The sequence below is a fragment of the Heterodontus francisci genome, chromosome 32 (assembly GCF_036365525.1).
Source record: "Heterodontus francisci isolate sHetFra1 chromosome 32, sHetFra1.hap1, whole genome shotgun sequence".
Lineage (NCBI taxonomy): Eukaryota > Metazoa > Chordata > Chondrichthyes > Heterodontiformes > Heterodontidae > Heterodontus > Heterodontus francisci.
Genome location: NC_090402.1, coordinates 8,731,882 through 8,748,055, shown reverse-complemented (window position 1 = coordinate 8,748,055; position 16,174 = coordinate 8,731,882). Strand labels below are relative to the sequence as shown.

The 16,174-nt window shown below is 43.5% G+C and overlaps 2 protein-coding genes across 3 annotated transcripts in view; one reads left to right on the top strand and one right to left on the bottom strand.

Moving 5' to 3' along the window:
- slc25a25b (solute carrier family 25 member 25b) overlaps positions 1 to 9,213 on the bottom strand; it is a 49,485-nt gene extending 40,272 nt beyond the window's left edge. Inside the window, exon 1 of one of the 2 annotated variants that reach the window (XM_068012165.1) lies at positions 8,821 to 9,213. In XM_068012165.1, the coding sequence (XP_067868266.1) occupies positions 8,821 to 9,039 (219 nt within the window). In that variant the 5' untranslated portion in view covers positions 9,040 to 9,213. The remainder of the gene's footprint in view (positions 1 to 8,820) is intronic. The other variant, XM_068012166.1, reaches the window with a different exon arrangement.
- Positions 1 to 16,174, top strand: part of dpm2 (dolichyl-phosphate mannosyltransferase subunit 2, regulatory) — a 195,590-nt gene that overhangs the window by 14,813 nt on the left and 164,603 nt on the right. The window lies entirely within an intron of this gene.

The window sequence follows — 16,174 nt, the reverse complement described above, 5'->3', positions numbered from 1 at the left end:
TTTCTAAAGGATATGAAACTGGATCTCGTTAAAACTTTAAAGCAACATCTGTTCTACTGTATGTACCACTATATACTCTCTAAAGCTGTTGAAAGAAAACAGTTTTGCTCTCTGACCACAAGAATCATCACACACTACCTTTACTGGTTCCTGCACAGATTTATGATCCTGCCCATGTCGATTTCCGTCAGCATCATTTCCATCCTCTGTGTCACTGGGTTTTCCCTGCATTTCAGTTGCATTGTCCAAGTAATTGGTCTGTTCCCTCCCCACACCTGGATCCTGACACACCACTTTCAGGAATATTTTATACAGATACTCATATACAGCTTTCAGCATCCTGTATCTTAATAGTTTGAGATTGGAAATTTGTAAGAGTCCTATTGGGGAGGTATTGCAGCACCCTACACTGTGCTATATACACTGAACCACAGGCCAAAAAAGGTATGTGAAAGTATTGCAGAAGTCTCATTCTCTCTGCAGTGTCGCAAAGCCTGCAGACTCAATGCAGCATTTTCTTAGCCACTCACAGAACAAGATACTAAGATGCTTTATTAGGTACCACCTTTTAGCCAATCACATTATAGATGGTGATGCTGAAGCATCTTCAGGGTCACTGTTGATGAAAAGCTGCTGAGTGGTTTGTATTGATCCATCAATTTCTCATTTGTCAAACCAGAACATTATGCTTTATATGCAGGCAGGCTCACTCAGATACAGTGAACATTAGCCTGCACCATTTGTTTTCATGGGATACATTGAGGAAACATAAACCGAGTTAATCCAATTGATTCCTCTCAGCACATAACAGTACAAAAGTGGTGATCAAGGGGAGGCACTTCAGGTGATTTTTGAATCACTCTTGCCCTAGGTTTATGACGAAAGAAGTTTAATTGCCACTGCTTTGAATATTTAGACAACCAATCTGTAAAACTGTAATACTAGCATAAAACAAAAATATTAACCACACAAATCTACTTCTGAATAATTTAACTCTTATTTTAATACTTTGGAACAGTATTGGAACAGATTAAAGACATTTTTAAAAACAAACCCAAGATAGATGACAAGAATTCATACTAGTGAAAGCAGCATTAAAATGAAACATATTTTTGTAAGGGTACTGATGAACTGAAATGAGGAATACAAGACGAGTTCGGATTCCAGATCCAGCCATTTCAGGATTTGTCTAGATGGCTGAACAAGTTTCAACGGAAATAATGACAAAATAAAATGCCTCACCAATTAGGGGGAAGATATTTCTAGCAAAAGGCATAGAATATTAATTATAGTTGAGGTGGTATGTTTAAATCATTCTTTGTGATGATATAATCGCTGGTAAATCCAGCCTTTACTGCCCATCTCTTGATGTCCTTGAGGTGATAATGGTGGGCCACCTTTTTGAACAGCTGCAATCCATGTTGTGAAGGCACGTCCACAATGCTATTAGGTAGGGAGTTCCAGGCTTCTGACTGAGCACTGATGGCAGAGTGAGTGATATACGTTTAAGTCAAGATTGCATGTGACCTGGAGGTGATGGTGTCAACATGCACCCGCTGCCTTTGTCATTACTGTATAATTAATGGATTAATTTAAATTAGTATCTACCCAAAACTGATATCTGGGAAGAACACTTGTGGAATGCAATGTGTTACAGCACCAGATGTTGAGTAAAGCCATAAATTCCAATCTTCAGCAAGACCCATCCTTTTCCATTACAAGGAAATAAAAAACTCAGTATGGAATGCATCATTTCATATTTTGACAATACATAACTGTACTTACTTCACAGTCATATATATGGAACAGGATCAGCTTCCTGAACTGTGTTGTGAAAAATATTTACTTTCAATCATTAACAAAAAAAAAACTTATATTAGATTGATGCCTTTGTACAAATCAAACTATCCAGATAGCCTTGCCTTGATAATTTAGTTTCCCATTCAACAAATAGAAGTTGTGTCTTAATGAAAGCAATCTTTAAATCAAACTTCTTTGCTGACAATTTTATAGCGAGCAGAGTGGGTCGTTACTCTCCAACCATGTCTTCCATTTTGCAGTAGGTCCAATGTGTTCCCTTTTTGAACACAGGCATATCTAATAAGGCCCCCCCTTTTTATTTTTCAGTTATTTTTATTTTATTTCAGTTTGCTCCATCATTCATTTTTCTTACCATGTGCCTGCCCACTGTTTTTTTCACGTCTGCGCTTTGGGCCAGGGCTGTTCATTTTTCTGTCCATTAACGCCCTCTCTGCACTAACGCTTTGTCTTTCAGCACACCATTAAAATACCATTTGCCTTTGCGCCATGAACTTCTGGTCAGTTATTCTCTGTGACACTGTCCTAGCAACACCTTGCTTTTTGTTATATCTTGCCCCACACCTGCTTTATTTGCTTAAAACCTATTACATTTGCAACCTTTACCAGTTCTGATGAAGGGTCACTGACCTGAAACGTTAACTCTACTTCTCTCCACAGATGCTGGCAGACCTGCTGAGTATTTCCAGTATTTCTTGTTTTTATTCCAATAAGGCCATGTTAAGAAGAAAGACTGCTGCTCACCAATCCCAATAGTGGATCATCCCTTCTCATTCCTTGGCTGATGCAATTTCACCATACGTGAATTTGAATGTAGCATATTATCTGCTGTCACTCCTCTTGGATCAACACCAAAGGATAGCAAGGGCTTCCAAACCTCATTAACAAAGATCTTACATATATTCTAACTCAGAGTGGATAGTTGGCATCAATGACTTCCCCAACAAAAGCTGTGCCCTGTGTAGGGAAAATCTCTGCTACATATTTAACAAAATGAAAAATAAACCTCTCCCCCTCCTGAAATTGCTAACCAGGATATCTGCACAGGAGTCTTGTTTTATCCTTCAGCCCAAAATAACTAAAGTTTTACTAGCTTTTAACATTATTCTGTCCATGCAGCCGGTAAGCCATGACCACATCTTTTGGCAGGGGGAATTGGAGGGCAATCAGAATTGGCATGGTGGATGAGGATAGAAACTGCTGGACCTGGTGCAAGATGGGGTACTCTCATCATGCAACAGGAACTCAAAGTGCACAAGTTATGCACAAGTTGTGAAAAGGGACAAAAATTCTGAATTTAGTCTAAATGAAGATCAATCTTGCTAAACTACAAACATAAATGCTCACTTATTGCAGCACTATTAATTGCAAAGAAAAATAACCAAAACAACTATGTATTAATATTCTATTGCTTCAGGATACATAGAGCAGATAGCACCAAAAACTCCTACAGTTGATTCCTTGAAGATGTCCTACAACGCTACGTTTTTCAACTTCGATTGTTCAATAATATAAATTACACAGCAGGTTTAAAAAGGTAAAGGGTCTTAGAAGTGAAATGAACAGCAGGCACTGTTGGTTCAAAACAAAATGCTGGCATGAACAGCCATATTAATTAATACCAACAAAATACACTTAATGAAATGACACCTTCTACAAAACAGTTGACAATTCACAGTAAAGTACAGTAGTTAATAAAAATATCAAGAGGCATGAGACAGTAGGTTGCAAGTGCCAGGTTACAGGGTGCTTTGAAATTAGTCGCATTTGGGTTTTGTCACTCTTATTTCAGTGAAGAAATCAGTCACCCTACAGAGAGTGTTATTTGGGGAGACACCTGCCTTAGTAAGATGGTTAGGATTTATACAACATTATTGACTCTATTCATTATTAATAAAACTAAAAACCTGACTAAAGCAATGAGAAAGAAATCCAGTCAGTATGTTCTCTGACACATGTATTTTGTCTTTAATACTCACTAACAGCAACCTTTCTTACTTTTGATCACATGCACCTAAACCTATATTCTGAAAGTAGCAACATAGATACAAAATTGGCTGAGAGACAAGAAACCGAGAGCAGTGGTGAACAGTTGTTTTTCGGACTGGAAAAAGCTATACAGTGGGGTTCCCCAGGGTTCAGTGTTAGGACCCCTGCTTTTCCCGATATATATTCATGACAGACTTGTATGTACAGGGCACAATTTCAAAATTTGCAGATGACACAAAACTTGGAAGTATTGAGAACTGTGAGGAGGATAGCGATGGGCTGGTGGAATGGGCAGACAAGTGGCACATGAAATTTAATGCGAAGAAGTATGAAGTGATTCATTTTGGTAGGAAGAACGAGGAGAGGCAATCTAAACCAAAGGATACATTTCTAAAGGGGAACCTGGGGGTATATGTGTACAAATCATTGAAGGTGGCAGGGCTGGTTGAAAAAGGGTTTAATGAAGCCTACGGAATCCTGGGCTTTAAAAGTAGGGGTATTGAGTACAAAAGCAAGGAAGTTATGATAAACCTGTATAAAACACTGGTTCAGCCTCTACTGTAGTTATGTGTCCAATTTTGGGCACCACACTTTAGGAAGAATGTGAAGGCATTAGAGAGGGTGCAGAAAAGATTCACAAGAATGGTCCCAGGGATGATTATAAGTAACTATCACCTACTTTTTCCACAACTGTTGCTTGCATGCAATTCAGATTACAGTAAGGTATAATTAATAAAATTTTTGTACAGCCACAAACTACTTGATCCAGCAATACCACGATAATTCTGGAAGAAAAAAGACTTGCATTTATACAGCAACTTTCACTCAAAGTTCTTTACAGCCAATGAAATACTTTTTGAAGCGTACTCGCTGTTGTAATGCAGGAAAACACAAAACTCAGTTGCACTTCAAAAAAAAAACTAGAGTGAAGTATTGGCAGTATGGCTGCTAGCAGTAATAATTTTTTTTTTTAAATTCATTCATGGGATGTGGGCGTCACTGGCCAGGCCAGCATTTATTGCCCATCCCTAATTGCCCTTGAGAAGGTGGTGGTGAGCTGCCTTCTTGAACCGCTGCAATCCATTTGGGGTAGGTAGGCCCACAGTGCTGTTAGGAAGGGAGTTCCAGGATTTTGACCCAGCGACAGAGAAGGAATGGCGATATAGTTCCACGTCAGGATGGTGTGTGACTTGGAGGGGAACTTACAGGTGGTGGAGTTCCCATGCATTTACTGCCCTTGTCCTTCTAGTTGATAGAGGTCGCGGGTTTGGAAGGTGCTAAGGAGCCTTGGTGCATTGCTGCAGTGCATCTTGCAGATGGTACACACTGCTGCCACTGTGCGTCGGTGGTGGAGGGAGTGAACGTTTGTAGATGGGGTGCCAATCAAGCGGGCTGCTTTGTCCTGGATGGTGTCGAGCTTCTTGAGTGTTGTTGGAGCTGCACCCATCCAGACAAGTGGAGAGTATTCCATCACACTCCTGACTTGTGCCTTGTAGATGGTGGACAGGCTTTGGGAAGTCAGGAGGCGAGTTACTCGCCTCAGGATTCCTAGCCTCTGACCTGCTCTTGTAGCCACGGTATTTATATGGCTACTCCAGTTCAGTTTCTGGTCAATGGTAGCCCCTAGGATGTTGATAGTGGGGGATTCAGCGATGTTAATGCTGTTAAATGTCAAGGGGAGATGGTTAGATTCTCTCTTGTTGGAGATGGTCATTGCCTGGCATTTGTGTGGCGCGAATGTTACTTGCCACTTCTCAGCCCAAGCCTGGATATTGTCCAGGTCTTGCTGCATTTCTACACGGACTGCTTCAGTATCTGAGGAGTCACGAATGGTGCTGAACGATGCGCTGAACTGAGTATCACACAATGCTACACCATGTTCAGTTGCATGCAACCTTTCCTACCCGACAATGAAATAAACCTAGTGACAACTAGCAGAGTGGAAACACTTTAAAAATGTCCTCAAAGCATCCCTGAAGAGATCAAACATCCCTGCTGACTCATGGGAGTCCCTGGCTCGTGACTGTCCTAGATGGAGAAAGCTCATTCGGGAAGGCATCGTACACACCAAGTGACTTGGTCGGGAACATGCGGAGGTGAAGTCGAGGCGTCGGAGGGAGCGCACAAACCTCCAAACTACTCATCTACCTGACCCTTTAAGCACCACCTGCCCCTCATGTGGTAGAGGTCGCGGGTTTGGAAGGTGCTGTCTAAGGAGCCATCCTCATCAGCCATCTGAGAACTCATCCAACTGGATGGAAGCAGTCATCCTCAATCCCAAGGGACTGCATAAGAAAAAGTGGCTTGCAAGACAAAGCGTCAGAATGATGTTCATTGTTCTACCTGCAATGGCTGCAGAATTCCTCTTTATACCATGCGGGTTGAGAAAGTAAATTGCATTTTGATATGCCATGTAATAGCAGAACAGCACAAAACTCCAGCCTTGTTCCAAGTTCTTCCATATAAAGTATAAACCTGTGCCAGTCACTACTGAAATAGATGGCTGCAAGTGACTTCAAGGCTGTAATCTTATCCAATTGTTCAGGACAACAATTGAGCAAAGCTGAAACATTTCATAACCATCATTTGAACCAGAGAATGAAATTACAGGCTTGAAATTATATCTAGCATCACATTACAAGGTGATTATATTTCATTTTAGGAACTTCCTTGCCAAATCCAAGCTAAAAAAAACAACAATGTATAAGATAAAAACATGACACCAGCCTCAGAAATAAAATGTGATAAAATGAGATTTTCTAAATCAAATCAAGAAACGCTTAGAAGTATAACGAATAAGACAAACTGTAGAAAACAAAAAACTACAGCAGCCACATCATAAAAGCAAAATACTGCGGATGCTGGAAATCTGAAATAAAAACAAGAAATGCTGGAACTACTCAACAGGTCTGGCAGCATCTGTGGAAAGAGAAACAGAGTTAACCTTTCGGGTCAGTGACCCTTCTTTGAAACCCACATCATCTCTGGGTTACAAAGGAAAACTTTACTGTAAAGTGACTTAAAATTATTGTAAACTTGAAACATTGTAATGTGTAACTTTTTTAAAGATACCACCTACCCCATAGTATTTAGGCTTTGCTTTTGCTCCTGATGCATAGTCAATTGCGCATTTCATTAAGGAATCCTACTACCCAACTGAAATGTGCCTGTATGGAACTTCAAAATTCTAATAACTTGCAACATTTTGATGCTGAAAGCTTTGAAACTGCAGTAGAAAATGTCAACTCAGAGCAAAGAAAAAGCAATAATAAGTCCTAGCCAGAATAAATTGATATTGGCTCTATTTTTGTCCAGGCCCAGTGAGCAACACTGGGCATAAACAATTTCTTCTGGTGGGGTAATCCAGAATAAGGGGGCACATCTGGAAATTAAAGCCAGGCCGTTTAGCAGTAATGGAAATTTGGAAAACTCGACCTGGGTGAACTGAAATTTTCAAGACTGATAGATTTGTTTAGGTAAGGGTATCAAGGGATGTGGACCAAAGGCAAGTAAATGGGATTGAGGCACAGATCAACCACGATCTACTTGAATCCTGAAACAGGCTAAAGGGCACTGGAAAAAGGAAGAGGGCACTTGTTAGGAATTAGCAGTCTGTTTTGTGGCTTTGAGTATTCAATGCCACTCTAACAATTCAGACAAAATAGGTATTAAGTAATCACCAGCAAACAGTACACTCCGTATCCATTTTTAAAAAAAGGGTAAGTGACTATGTAGCTGCAAACAATCGAAACACCCAATCTGCTTAAAATCAAGAACCACCATCTAGGACAATATGTTCAATTTGACATTAATTTTTAAAATGTACTGAACAGTTACAACCATCCCTCCTCAAAATGAACCAGCCTTGTGCTGGTCAGCCTTGGCTCAATGGTATCAACTCTGGATGAGAAGGATCAAGTCGTAGAGACTTAGGTGCATAATCCAGGCTAATATTGCCAGTAGAGAGGGAGCGAAGGTAGGAGCAGGAGGAGGCCATTTAACCCCTCAAGCCTGTTCCGCAATTCAATAAGATCATGGCTAATCTGTGATTGAACTCCCATATCCCCACCTTTGCCCCAAATCCCTTAATACCATTGGCTAACAAAAATCTCACCTCAGATTTAAATCGAACAATTGATCTAGCATTAATTACCATTTGCAGAAAAGAATTCTAAACTTCCACCACTCTTTGCACGCGCAAGTGTTGCCAAACTTCACTCCTGAAAGATCTGGCTCTAATTTTTAGGCTATGTCCCCTAGTCCTAGACTCTCCAATCAGCAGAACATAGTTTCTCTCTAGTTACTCTGGTTTTCAAGTTATTAATGGGATCAAAACAACCTTAACCATCTAAATTCCAGGTACCATTCTGATAAACCTACGCGGCACTCCCTCAAAGCCTAATATACCCTTCCTGAGGTGTGGTGCCCAGAACTGCTCACAGCGCTCCACGGTGTTCTGCACGGTCATGGGTGCCGTCTTCCGGACGAGACGTTAAAGCAGAGTCCGCCCTCTCGGGAGGGCGCAGAAGACCCCGCAACACCAACTCCAAGGAGCTGGGGAGCTCGCCTTGACGGATTGCATTTATATAGCGCCTTTAGAGTAGAACATGACAGTTCACAGGAGCTTTATGAAGCAAAATTAGACACAGAGGGCAGGCATGGAGATATTAGGGCAGGTTGCTTGGTCAAAGAGGGAGGGACAGAGGGAGAGATTTAGAAAGGAAATTCCAGAGTGTGACTGATCCCTGGTCTTCAACTCTGGAAATTCCTCCCTACCTCTCTCCATCTTGAAGATGCTCCTTAAAATAAACCTCTGGCCACCAGTCCTAACATCTCCTTATGAGGATCGGTGCTTTGGCCACAACTGGATGACCTTAGATCCAAATTTCAAGCGTTGATCTAGATTTTAAGTCGCTTCCCCTCGCCCACAGCAGCGGGCCGCCCCTGTCACTCGCTCCACGGCCCCAGGCCTGCCCTCCGCTCGGTTTGACGAAGGGAAATATCTGGACTCACCCTCAGCTCGGACTCGGTCCGGTAGACGCCGAGCCGCTGCAGGCCGGCCGCCAGGTCGTTGACGCACAGCCCGCCGTCCTGGTTGACATCCAGCTGCTGGAAGAGGAGGTGCAGCCGCTGCTCTTGCTCCAGCCGGGCCGCCGGGCCCTGACCGTCAGCCGGCTCGCACTCGCACAAGAGGCCGCTGGACGAGGGTGAGGCGCCGGCCCGTTCTTTCATTCCCGGGGGGCCAGCTGCAAACTGAAGAGAAAAGCGGCCCCCGAACTGACGGTTAAACTTTTAAAAGAAAAGGTGGTTTTTTTTTCCCCCTGCCGCCGGTTGACCGATCACGTCTCGCGTGCGCTGCCGTCCGGCGGGAACCGCTCACGATCCCGGCCTTCCGCTCCCGGGATGATGGCAGACGGGGACAGTTGAGATTGACAGCGCTGTCCACCACTCCAGTCGCAGATCTCTGAGGCCGCGTGCGCCGGGTCAGCCAATAATATCTCACCTCCCGGGGGGTTGGGTGGGAGGCGGACGGCGGCGCTTAGATGGACAGCTCCATCCACCACTCCGAGCGCAGATCTCTGCGACCGCGTGCCCGAATCAGCCAATAATCTCTCGGCCGGTTGGGCAGCTGGGCGGGAGGGATTCAGATTGACAGCACCAGCCACCATTAGATTTGGTGGGGGGGGGGTGGTTTCCGTGGGCGTGTGCGTTGTATCAGCCAATAATATCTCACGCGGTGCATGGGTGGGGAAACGTGAGCGGGAATCAGATTGACAGCAGCATCGACCACTAGAATTGGGGATCTCGGTGGGCGTGTGCGCTAAATTAGCCAATAGTTTATCACTAGGCGGGAGAGCGTTGGCTGGACATAGATTGACAGCACCATCCACCAATAGGATTTGAGTTCTTAACGGATTTTCTTTTGTCATTGAATCTGGCCAATCAGATCATGGCGACGTGGAAGGGGCGGTGTCTAAATGAGTGACAGCTTTGTTATCCAATAACCGTTGGCCAATGATTGAGCATTGGATGTCATTGAGAAGCTTGGCTTATGGGTTTTTTCCATTCATTCCAAATACAGGTTTTCAGATGTGACCCTGGAATCAGATAGGGGCCTTTTTTTTAGTTCATCAATGGGCACCGGTGTCTTATAGAACTAGAACATGCCTCCCTGTCTCGAGAGACAATCGGTAAGCGCCTGGAGGTGGTCAGTGGTTTGTGAAGCAGTGCCTGGAGTGGCTATAAAGGCCAATTCTAGAGTGACAGACTCTTCCACAGGTGCTGCAGATAAAATTGGTTGTCGGGGCTGTTACACAGTTGGCTCTCTCCTTGCGCTTCTGTCTTTTTTCCTGCCAACTGCTAAGTCTCTTCATCTCGCCACACTTTAGCCCCGCCTTTATGGTTGCCCGCCAGCTCTGGCGATCACTGGCAACTGGCTCCCACGACTTGTGATCAATGTCACAGGACTTCATGTCGCGTTTGCAGACGTCTTTATAGCGGAGACATGGACGGCCGGTGGGTCTGATACCAGTGACAAGCTCGCTGTACAATGAGTCCTTGGGGGTCCTGCCATCTACCATGTAGCTCACATGGCCAAGCCATCTCAGGCGCCGCTGGCTCAGTCGGGTGTATATGCTGGGCATGTTGGCCGCCTCAAGGACTTCTGCGTTGGAGGTACGGTCCTGCCACCTGATGCCAAGGATTCTCCGGAGGCAGCAAAGATGGAATGGGTTGAGACATCGCTCTTGGCTGACATACGTTGTCCAGGCCTCGCTGCCGTAGAGCAAGGTACTGAAGACACAGGCTTGATACACTGACTTTTGTGTCAGTGCACCATTTTCCCACACCCTCTTGGCCAGTCTGGACATAGCAGCAGACGCCTTTCCCATGCACTTGTTGATTTCTGCATCAAGAGACAGGGGGTTACTGGTGATAGTTGAGCCTAGGTAGGTGAACCTTCGAACCACTTCCAGAGCGTGGTCACCGATATTGATGGATGGAGCATTTCCGACGTCCTGTCCCATGATATTCGTTTTCTTGAGGCTGATGGTTAGGCCAAGTTCGTTGCAGGCAGCCGCAATCCTGTCGATGAATGGCACCGGTGTCACAGGGTATTAGACCACATATTTAGAGCACCACAAATACCATAACACAAATAATGTCCCATTAGGAGACCCTACCCCAACTCCACCTGAGGGGATTGACCACAATTAGGGGGAGAGCATCTGGCCATGATCAGCGGGAAGGGGGGGCGGGGGTGGAATCGGGCCATGATCATGGGGAGGGTGTCAGGCCGTGATCTGGGGCTATATAGTGGGAACCTTCTTCCCTTCCAAAGGTGGCCTGCTTGCCTGCTCAAAAAAAGCAGATTCAGATCGAGACACGGCGAGAAGGCAGTGGGATCAGAGGGGGTTTGTGACTGCCCTTATTTTGACTGCCAGCTCCCCCACCACCTCTCCCCCCACCCCCCCCCCCCCCCCCCCCCACCCCACCCTGCAGTCCTGACCAGATTCTGCCAGGCAGGAAGGCAATTAAAATTGGGGCCATAATGTCTGAGTCCGGATGCTGTTGGAGAAGTAGTTGACCCTGAAGTATGGGTTATCTACAGGAAAGCTGGGGGATGATATTCCCAGACTAGTCTCTCTTTCCGAAATGCTATTAAATGACTGAGGCCTGCGAATTTTTAGAACCTATTAAATGTTTTATTTTGGCAGGTGAATGATCTTTGGAATGTAATTTCTTGCCTTTGAACTCCTTAAATCCTTGATTTTGTCTCCTGCTAGTTTCTAGTCAAGGAGAAATATTTGGACTAAAGACTTTGTCCTTGTGTCCTCTTTTTTCTTTCAGTGGAATGGCAGTTTAACGCCATTACCCTTCTGAAACTGTCCACAGTTTTAGGATTTAGCACAAGCGCAGATTAACACAGAAATCCTGAAGTTGCAGTCTGTCACTCACTGCTATGTCACAGGCTGTGCTGTGAACCAGGGCTGGCAATCGGTGAAATCAGTTAACCTGGCAAGAACCTGACCTTTTCCGCTCTCATATCAGTGTTAGAGGCTTGTTCAATGAAGTGTAACTGCATTTCTAACTGCGATCTGAGAAATAACTACTGCTGAGCAACCAGTCTGGCCCTGGAAATATAATTTTATATTTATGGAATGTTATTAAATGTCTCCATTATGATTAATTACTAGATTTTTAAAAACTCAATATTTTAATTTTTTATAGTGTTTGTTCATGATATTTCAGCTTCTACCTTCATCCCCCATTATGTCCCAATCTTTATTCCACTCTCTGTAAAAAATGTGAAATGATTTGATTTTAGTGTTTTTTATTTCCTGAGTTGGCGGTCTGGGAGAATTCTTTAATGTGATTGGCTGTTTGGATAGATTGATGACATCACTCTGTGATGTGAGATTCTGGGACTCTCCATTAAACAACACTACAATCAGTTGCACATTGAGAGTGTTAGAGTTCTCACCATAGAGATCGTGAGATCTCTCAGCGCATCTTTCTTCGAGGTCAGTGGTAAGCGCCCTTGCTTCGCTGCTAACTGCAAAACCCATGCCACTGAGTACAATGGCCCACATTCTCGGGTTTAGAAGAATTGCGGGTGATCTCATTGAAACGTCTCACATTTTTGGAAGGCTTGACAAGGTAGATGCTGAGAGTTTGCTTTCTTTGGCTGGAGAGTCTTAAACTAAGGGTCACAGTCTCAGGATAATTGGTCGGCCATTTAGGACTGAGATGAGGAGAAATTTCTTCACTCAGAGGTTTGTGAATCTTTGGAATTCTCTACACCAGAGAGCTGTGGGTGTTCTGTTGTTCAGTATATTCAAGGGTGAGAGCAATAGATTTTTGGGCAATGGGGATTGGGTGGGAAAGTAGAATGGAGGTAGAAGACAGACATGATCTTATTGAATGGCAGAGCAGGTTCAAAGGGCTGAATGGCCTACTCCAGCTCCTATTTTTTCTGTTCTTGTGTTCTCCGGTGTACCTTGACTGCTCAGCACTAAATCTTCCTCCCCTTTGTTAGTGGGAAAAATTAGGGAGATTGAACTATAGATTGCCCAGCTGCCTCTATCCGTCAATGTCGTGATGATGTATACATGTTAAATGTTGCACATTATGTGTCCTTGCCATTTGCTGACCTATGGATCTGATTTGAAGTGTAGTGATCAATAAGGATGTCATTTTTTTTTAATGTCTCTAGGAAGTTTAAATATTAATAACAATTATTCTGAGTTACCTAGTTATGGCACAAAGACATAAACCTGAGTTAGTTAATGAGTCAGGGCAGCAGTACTACTGCTCTTGTTGGTAATTTGATGCCATATAATGTCAACCTGAGTGATTGTATATTGATGTTCTGTAACCTCCTCCAGCCCTACAACACTCCGAGATCTCTGCGCTCCTCCAATTCCGGCCTCTTGTGCATCCCTGATTTTCATTGTTCCACCATTGGTGGCCGTGCCTTCAGCTGCCAGGTTCCCAAGCTCTGGAATTCCCTCCCGAAGCCTTTCCATTTTTCTACTTCTCTCTCCTCCTTTAAGACGCTCCTTAAAACCTACCTCTTCGATGGAGCTTTTCAGCACCTGTTCTAATATCTCTTAGTGCCACTCAGTGACAATTTCGGTCTGTTTATGCTCCTGTGAAGCACCTTGGGATGTTTTACTGTGTTGCAGGGGCTATATAAATGCAAATAGTTGCTATTGTTTGTCACTAAAATGCGTCAAAGCAAAATAGAAAACATATAGGGCTATGACCGATTTCCATTGTATTAAAACCAACATCCAAAATATCTGCACTGCATTTTATATCTGGATTGTTGAGAGAATGAGCCAATTAACTGTTTAATTAAATGAAGTGCACTTGAGAAGTAAGCAGCCATCCAGTGCTTACTGGTTAGGGAATTGTTTAATCTTTGTTTGGCATTATGCATTTTGGCTACATGGGCTCTGAATGGAAGGAAACACGTGGAGGCAAGAGTGGAGATCGCCTTGTGGGGGCGGGGGTTCCTACATTTTTACTAGACAATGAATCGTACCAAACTAATCTTTTGTCAAGTCCATACATGTACAATCGTGGAAAGATGTGTTTGCAATACGCAACCCAAAAGTAGTTGACAAAGTGATCAGGGTTTTGCTATCACCATTGCCTAGGTGTCCAGCACACAATCTCTTTGTTTTGTGCACTTTTAATGCAAGTTAGGCAAAAGACAAATCTGTTCCAAAATCACAAAGGTCAGCAATTGTTATCATTGTTTATATTTCTTTCCCATTTAAAGGAGCTCTTTTTCTTTTGCAACCTGCTGAACGCCTTCAGCAAAGTGTTTCAAAAGCAAAGATGTTTGTTCTGCATTAGAGGCAGTATTTGCTGCTCGCAGGTTTTTAGAATGCTGTGTTAGTCTAGTATTTTAATGTAAAATTTAGCTAGCTGAGGTATTGGTGCTGTAAAATTCAACAGCCGATAAGGTGTTAAGCTGTAAGTTACTTTATTGCAAACTTTATCCTATTTCTGACCCTAGTGAAACATTTTTTTACAACCTTTTACTAGTATAATGGTTTCATTGAAGCATAACTTTTGAAAACTAATGCGTTCAAGTGGTAAGAGCAGAATGCTGTGCAGGTTCTGAGGTTGAACATGGTCACAATGCTGTAAACCTCCCCTCCAGTGGTGCATATTTGGTGTCCTTAATCTGCAAAAGGATAAAGTAATTGCTGCTGGCACAGCTTTTGCTGGGATTAATTCACAAATAGAATAACATAAATAGATTTACTGCTGGATTAATCCTCTTGTCGACACTCCACGTTCTATTTCACTATGCTGCATTCTGAAGCCGCTTCTCAGGGTACACATTATCCGCGCTCTGTCAAAACTGAAACAGAAAATACTCTGGTTGATAACCTTTCATCAGAACTACATTCTTAGCGATGGTTCATTGGCCAGTGCATAGCACTGGACCAGAAGAAGCTCTGATACCTTCAGTTCTCTCCCTCACCTCCCCTGTACCGAATTGTGGGGTAGTGCTTTGCTCATGATATCTCAAATGTAACGTGGCCGAGTTGTTACAATGGAGTATATAAGTTGCATTGATGAAATAAAAGGGCATCATTGGTGGGAAACTGGGAGTATAGCCAGAGGCGACTAATGGGAACAAGACTCTTACAGATTGCTGAGAGCTCAGAGATTTGGAGAAAATATTTAAAATCCCACAATGTACTGGGATGCTGGTGGGAAAAGTTGCAATGTCCCTTAGCTAAAAGAGAGACAAGACTTGCATTTCTATAGCGCCATATTACAAATTCCAAAGTGCTTTATAAGAGCAAAATTCTGTGGATGCTGCAACTCTGAAGTGAGAACAGAAAGTGCTGGAAATACTCAGCAGTATTAGTATCAGTGTTCTGATGAAAGGTCACAGACCTGAAATGTTAACTCTGTTTCTGTCTAAACCGATGCTGCCAGACATGCTGAGTATTTCTGGCACTTTATGCTCTCATTCCAAAGTGCTTTATATTGAGTTGTGCCAAATCTACAGCACAGAAACAGGCCATTCGGCCCAACAGGTCTGTGCCAGTGTTAATGCTCCACACGAGTCTCCTCCCACCCTACTTCATCTCACCCTATCAACAAATCCTTCTATTCCTTTCTCCCTCCAGTGCTTATCCAGCTTCCCTTTAAATGTATCTATGCTATTTGCCTCAACTAGTCCTTGCAATAGCGAGTTCCACATTCTCGCCACTCTCTGGGGAAAGAAGTTTCTCCTGAATTCCCTATTGGATTTATTAATGACTATCATATATTCATGGCCCCTAGTTCTGGCCTCCCCAACAAGTGCGAACATCTCTACATTTACACTATTGAAACCCTGCATGATTTTAAATATCTCTATCAGGTCACCCTTCAGTCTTCTCTTTTCTAGAAAAAAGAGCCCCAGACTGTTCAATCTTTCCTGATGGTATAACCTCTCAGTTCTAGTATCATTCCTGTAAATCAGTTTTGTCTCCTCCCCTGTGCCTTTATACCTCTTTTATAATATGAAGATCTGAACTGTTCACAGTATTCCCAGGGCAGTATAACCAGCGGTTCGATACAAGTTTAATAAAACTTCTCTTTTCAATTTTATCCCACTAGTGCTTCAGTTGGGTATCATTCATGTATAAATCAGAAGGTTGTGGGTTCAAGTCACATCCCAAAGATCTGAGCACAAAATCCAGGTTGGCCCTCCAATGCAGTACTAAGGGAGTGCTGCACTGCCAGAGATGTTGTCTTTTGGATGAGTCGATAAACCGAGGCCCCGTAGGCCCTCTCGAGGTGAGCGATCCCATGACACTAAAAAGAGCAGGGGAGTTCTCCCTGGTGTTCT